This window comes from Gymnodraco acuticeps, unplaced genomic scaffold, assembly GCF_902827175.1.
Source record: "Gymnodraco acuticeps unplaced genomic scaffold, fGymAcu1.1, whole genome shotgun sequence".
NCBI classification, from domain to species: Eukaryota; Metazoa; Chordata; class Actinopteri; order Perciformes; family Bathydraconidae; genus Gymnodraco; species Gymnodraco acuticeps.
In genome coordinates this window covers 2245804-2252230 of record NW_022992216.1, presented here as the reverse complement: position 1 = coordinate 2252230, position 6427 = coordinate 2245804, and the positions used below count along the sequence as shown (strand labels likewise).

Genomic DNA, 6427 nt, shown 5'->3' with positions numbered 1-6427 from the left:
CTGCATCAGGTTTAAATTTGCTTAAATGGGAAACGAATGAAATCATTGTGTAGGTATGCAAAGCATGCATATATATATAATGTTTTATGTGCAAAACATCTATATAATATACACTACCACCAGTCAAACGTTTGGACACACCTTCAAATTTGAAGTTTTTTATTTTTTTCTACTTTGTAGATTAATACTGAAGACGTCAAAACTATGAAAGAACACGTGGAATGATCTAGTAAACAAAAGTGTTAAAAAATCCAGAATATTTTTATTTGAGATTCTTCAAAGTAGCCCTGTTTTGCCCTGATGACAGCTTTACACACGCTTGGCTTCTCAGTCAGCTTCATGAGGTCGTCACCTGGAATGGTTTTCTATTGACACGCTTGCCTTCTTAATGTGTTTGAGGCCATCAGTTGTGTTGTGCACAGGTAGGGTTAGTGCACAGTGGAAAGCCCTATTTGACTACTGTTGTAATCCATATTATGGCAAGAACCACTCAACTCAGTAAAGAGAAACGACCATCCATCATTACTTTAAGAAATATCAAGAACTTTGAATGTATCCTCAAGTGCAGTCGCAAAAACCATTGAACGCTATGATGAAACTGGCTCTCATGAGGACCCCCCCCCCCGGGAAAGGAAGAGCAAGAGTTACCTCTGCTCCAGAGGATAAATACATCAGAGTTACCAGCCTCAGAAACTGCAAATTAAAGCACGTCAGATTAGAGCCCACATAAATCATCACAGAGCTCAAGTAGCAGACATCCTCAACATCCACTGTTCAGAGGAGACTGCGTGAATCAGGCCTTCATGGTCCAACTGCTGCAAAGATCCACTACCGAGGATGAACAACAAGAAGAAGAGAATTGTTTGCGCCAAGAAACACAAGGATTGGACATTAGACAGAGGAAATCTGTGCTTTGGTCTGATGAGTCCAAATTTGAGATTTTTGGTTCCAACCGCCGTGTCCTTGTGAGACGCAGAGAAGGTGAGCGGATGGTTTCTGCATGTGTGGTTCCCACCGTGAAGCATGGAGGAGGAAGTGTGATGGTGTGGGGGGGCTTTGCTGGTGACACTGTTGGTGATTTATTCTGAATTCAAGGCACACTTAACCAGCATGGCTACCACAGCATTCTGCAGGAGCCAGCAAAATATAAATCATATTCTGGATGTTTTAACACTAGATAATTCCATGTGTTCTTTTATAGTTTTGATGTCTTCAGTATACATTTACAATATAGAATTTGAAGATGTGTCCAAACTTTTGACTGGTACTGTACATAAGTGCACAAATCATTTGACATATGTCTTAAAAAAAAATATTTATTGACAGGGTATTTTAGGAGACATTTTGGTGTGCTTCTTGATATCAAAAGAAATTCCTCATGACTAGCCTCACTGCTAGAGTCATGACTTGGTGAGCTCCATCAGTCTGTGCAGGATGCTCCTCTGTCCGCAGCGCACCTGAAGGGCACGCTGCTGCCGGCTGCTCAGTCCCTCAGGTGCAGACCCTCCCTCCTCCCAGTCTCCGTAGGAACTCGCAGTCAGACGGGCGGCTTCATGAATTAGCCATTTCCACGAAGCATTTAATCCAGGGAGAGCCTCGTAAGAGAAAGCAAGGGAAATCTCCTCTTCCTCATCTTCCTCCCATCCTTCGTGGTCTTTGAACTCTGAGAACTCCTCCTCTGACATGCACAGCACCTGAAGACACAAAAAGATTATCCAATAAGCTGTTCCTCAAACTTCGTCAACAAAGTGCTCATGTTTTTACAGTTATGGTGAAACTGCTCTGTTGCTCGTCTCACCTTGAGCACAGAATGCAGCTCTGTATCTGTAAGGCAGCCCTGCTTGCCAAACACAAAGGTTGCTTTCTCTTGCATCAACTCAAGCAGCATCTCCCACTTCTCCTCCACCAGCTGCTGGGCCAGATCAGACTGAACACCTGGGGAAAGAAAAGGCAGATGAGGAGGGAGGGTTATCGTTTCCTCAACGCTTCTCTCTTGTGATACTGTAGTTTGCAAACTCTTGAAATACCTTGTGTTGCGACTTTGTAGAGGTTGATGATGGGAATGTCAACGGTGTCGTTGCTGTTGCTTTGATGTGGCTCCGTGAAGCCGTACATGTGCAGCAGCTGCCAGTTGGCCAGCTGCCCGTAGGTGTTAAACACCTCCTCGCCCTTATGAATGGGGCGAACGCAGACCATCTTCAAACTGTCCTGTGAAAAATTGAGAGTTCAGAACAATGTTAACGGGGCAGTTAATTCAGAGTTTTAATGTCAAATTCTAAATCAATACCCAGGTTTAAAAAAACAAAAAAAACTTTGATGGCCCCTCACCAGCGTAAACTCCAGAATAGCATTGTGATTAGACACATGGTTAAGCATGTCAGCCATTGGAACCATCATCAGTTGGTATGGGGTTTTCTCCTCCTCCTCCTCCTCCTCCTCGTCATCTTTATCATCATCCGCCTCTTCCTGTGGCTCTTGGAAACTACAAAGAGGATCTCAGGGTTACATTTCAAATTTAGAAGGACAAAAAAAGAAAGATCTGGATACTTTACGTACAAGTGTTTTTCGGCTTGTGCTCACTAACCTGTAGGCCATGACAAAGGCCACCAGCTGTGTGTAGAGCTCCAGTGTGTGTGTGCCAGGGTTCCAGAGGTCAGGGTGCTTTCTGATGAAGGGAAGAACCACGTTTGTGTATTCCCTCTGGATGTTCGCCAGGTCTGTCTCTACAGCCTCTGGAATACCCGTTCCCCTCAGTAGTCCGTCCCTCTCCTCTTTAGACCTGAACGGATGAACTTTGAATTACTGTAAAGATAACTAAAAATTAACATAACGTTTTTTATGCATGGTCCTTGTTTATCTTATCAACTTTATAATGTAATGGTAGCTCCCTTCATTTAATTCATACCAAAAAAGTAAGATATTGTGGCAGCCCTGATCTTTACGATGGAGTTCAGATAGAGATTTCAAAGTTATTTTTACCAGAACATGGGGTGGTCCAGTGTCTTGAAGTTGGCCCACAGAGACAGGTAGGGTTTCCATTGGGACTGTGAAGATGTATATTCATACAGCAGAGCCAGCAGCAGGGGGACCCAGCCCGACGAGCTCTCCAGAGATGACTTTTCTGTGAAGGGTAAGAGAAGGGGTTACAAACAGAGAGGAGCTTCAATCCTGGGAAAGCCTCTTTGTAATTATATATCACCTTTCTCCAGCATGGCAGAAACCTTGGTTGTTTCCTGGTGGAGAACAGCTGATCTGGGGATGGTGAATAAAACCTCCCCCTCCTCTATGTTGTCTTTAGCCAGCATCCCATACTCTGCCACTGTTCCCTCTTTACTCACACACACCTACACAGAGAGAGATGCTAAAACACCTTGCCAATGTAGATAATATGAAGAAAAGAAAAATCAGGGAATTAAACGGATCATATAGTTTGCCTGACTGTCAGTTGGCTCCAGAGCTTCAACATACCTTATGGCTGAGTCTCAGGCCGACTGTGTTGCACCACTGTAGAAAGTTCTGCAGCGGATTCATCTCTGAACCGTAATCCACCTGTCAGCGCATGGATACATCTTGAGTTATCAATATAAGCAGGTATGTGTGACCTAGTGATACGGTGCTTTTAGTTTGACTTCATACAGTGACAGTCATCTCTACCGCACCAACAGTGTAAACATTGTAACTGCGTTAATAACTATGGCTAGATAACGTTATGTTAAGTCCATTGAACTTAACTTCACCGTACATAACATTATGAATAGAAAACACAACATGAACCTGAAGCAGCTAACGTTACTCACACGTGAAGCTTGCTCTACGTTGTATGATATCTAAGTTATACAGTTAAACAAACACACATGTACAAACAGCCCAAGATGAATCATCTTTGTTTTTTGGTTTGAAATTATTAAATTGTAACCTTGGGTCGTTTGGCTCCAGTTGCCATCGTGTTAATATAGTTCAAAACCGAGTACTTGGTAAGCACTGGTCCTGCTAGTGAATTAGCCGAAAGCTACTGGCACATGCGCCTGCGCCATGCGGACAGTGAAAAACAAATAAAAATAGCGTGGGTTAAGGTAAGCCCCGAAAAATGGCTTGCAGGCAATTCATTTTCATGACATGACAGGTAAACAGAATAGTTTTTACACCATTGTTTTAATGAGGAAGTTTGTATAATATGACAATTGGTATGAACCATCATGAACAAGGACAAGCATTGTAATGATTTCTGACTATTCCAAAATAATTTGATTAGTTTAAAAGCTAAACTGTATCCGTAGGCTATATCTGTACAAATACATGTTGTTTTGATATGCAATTTGATATTGTTCATTCATAAAATGTTTACATCATAGTTATGACTATTGGTTCTGAAATGTCTCAAGTGATAATGTACTGTTTACCTAATGACCACAAGGACGTGCTGTTCAGTCAGACGAGCATTTGACCTACAATCTACCACATCATGACATCATTAGCTGTTGACCCTAAGATCTGGCTCGTTGGTCTACTCTACGGGTATGATTCTCGCTGTGGGTGCGAGAGGTCCCGGGTTCAAATCCTGGACAAGCCCTATATTTTTGACGTGCTTTACTAATTCTGATAGCACACAGTCAGTTACATAAAACAGCTTAACTAGTATTGTCAGATGTCAATTGCACAAGTTTAAAATAAGTATGCAGCTCTCAGATGATACAAAGGCACTATACATAGTATTTAAAATATACTTTTTTACAATTTACATAAGTGCATACAGTATTCAAGTAGAATGTATTGAACACTTTCATTTATGATGAGACTTTATGAAAAGGACAGGCAAAGCTAAACATGGCTCTGGCTTCCTCCTCAAAGGTGTTCCAGGCTCAACAAAATGTGCCCTACCTTTAACATGCCTCCTCATGATATGCATTGGCTTAATTTGAATGGAGAACACATAAAACATTAACAGCATACGAATTTGGTAAATTCTCTTGCATTTAAATATATCCCTGCAGATGTCAATGTTAGTTAGCCAAAACAAAATAAAAGATGAAGCACAGCTCTATTTGAGAATGCTGTGAAAGCTGAGAGGAAAAAATGCTGAATAGGTTTTAAAATGCTGTGCTGCAGAGGGTGCTCTTTCACCAAATACATCGTGGGTCTTCCAGCTGCCACATCAGCAGAGAGAAGTTATACTGCATGTCTGGAGGAATGAAGGGTTGAGCTTTTAGTCTTCATTATTTTCTTCATGGAGAAGGTTCGTTGGTCTAGGGGTATGATTCTCGCTTAGGGTGCGAGAGGTCCCGGGTTCAAATCCCGGACGAGCCCTTCTTTTAAACTCTGGAGTTCAAAGTCACAAGAGCTATGATGCAAAGGACATAGCCAACAGTTTGATAGATAGATAGATTTGATGCAACCTACACGATAAATAACAATGTGTTAAATATAAATTGTAACTCACATGAGCTAGTATACAAAGGACACAGCAAACAGATTGATGCAGCTGACACAAGAAAATAAAATGTTACATTTAAATTACTCACTGGCAATTTAAGTGTGGGTATTTTTCAAAAATGACTTAAACACTTAACAAAGTTTGTATTCGTCACATTCTCTGCATACATCTCTACATTGAAAAACGTGTTAGCCTCTAGTACTGTGCTTGAAGTATAATTATAATAATATATATAAGATAAGATAAGATGTACTTCAGTGATCCCAAATAAGCCCCGAGCCTGTTTTCCAGGTCTCAGGCTAGAAAATGACATTCCCAGAACAAATGAACATAACTTCACTTCTAAAAGGGTTACATTAATAATCTTTTTTCTCAAAGCACTGATAAACCTGTGAGTTGGATGTAGAAGAGTCAGAATCAATATAGATTTTTTTAAAATTAATAACAAACACACACATTTCTCAGCTGATACCACTCTCCCACATCCATACCAACACACCTACATCATATTAGCTGCATACATGTATTCCAATGGCTCTCAGGGCCCCATTATACAACAGGCAAAGAAACCAAGAAATGACAAGCATGTAATTCAATGGTAAAATGTCACATCTGGTGATATACAGTAAAAAAGACAAATTGAACTATTTTCCTCCAATATAAAACCCTGACATTACAAAATGCATGATTTTATACCGGTATGGCGGAGAGATCAAAATATGTGGTTATAATGGGAGTGGATGGGACATTTTTGTCCGCAAGTGGCTAATGTGAGTTTTTTGTTTAATCTGATTCTGTGCAAAAACTAATAATCCACCAAAATCAATGTTGTTGCTAATCTTTGACATATCCAAGACTGTGATAAAAAAAAGCCGACCCCCCCCCCCAACATTTATTATATGGAAAATAACTGCCTTTTTGTGCATGTTTTTCATAGAAAACGCAAATTCATGTTTTCAAACTGGCAGTTCAAGGGTTAAAATCCTGAACATAATT

The 6427-nt window shown here is 40.7% G+C and overlaps 1 protein-coding gene and 1 non-coding gene across 2 annotated transcripts; one reads left to right on the top strand and one right to left on the bottom strand.

The window, feature by feature from the left end:
• Positions 1 to 1296: 1296 nt before the first annotated feature.
• setd6 (SET domain containing 6, protein lysine methyltransferase) lies at positions 1297 to 4036 on the bottom strand. Its single transcript, XM_034205893.1, has 9 exons — positions 3917 to 4036; positions 3469 to 3549; positions 3200 to 3344; positions 2980 to 3121; positions 2585 to 2779; positions 2329 to 2482; positions 2028 to 2208; positions 1799 to 1935; positions 1297 to 1694 (listed from the first exon to the last, which is right to left on the bottom strand). Exons 1-9 carry the CDS (start codon positions 3941 to 3943, stop codon positions 1401 to 1403), a joined length of 1356 nt encoding a protein of 451 aa, XP_034061784.1. The 5' UTR covers positions 3944 to 4036; the 3' UTR covers positions 1297 to 1400.
• Positions 4037 to 5232: 1196 nt separating this feature from the next.
• On the top strand, positions 5233 to 5304 carry trnap-agg. The gene has a single exon. It is a non-coding gene; the product is annotated as a tRNA-Pro (tRNA).
• Positions 5305 to 6427: the final 1123 nt, after the last annotated feature.

Bases quoted from the DNA above. Each gene is read 5' to 3' on its own strand.
- setd6 (XM_034205893.1), bottom strand. From the start codon at position 3,943: ATGGCAACTGGAGCCAAACGACCCAAG. The intron at 2,780-2,979 runs GTAAAAATAACT...TCATCCGTTCAG, and splicing joins CTGGACCACCCCATGTTCTG to GTCTAAAGAGGAGAGGGACG. The intron at 1,936-2,027 runs GTATTTCAAGAG...TTCTTTCCCCAG, and splicing joins CTACAAAGTCGCAACACAAG to GTGTTCAGTCTGATCTGGCC.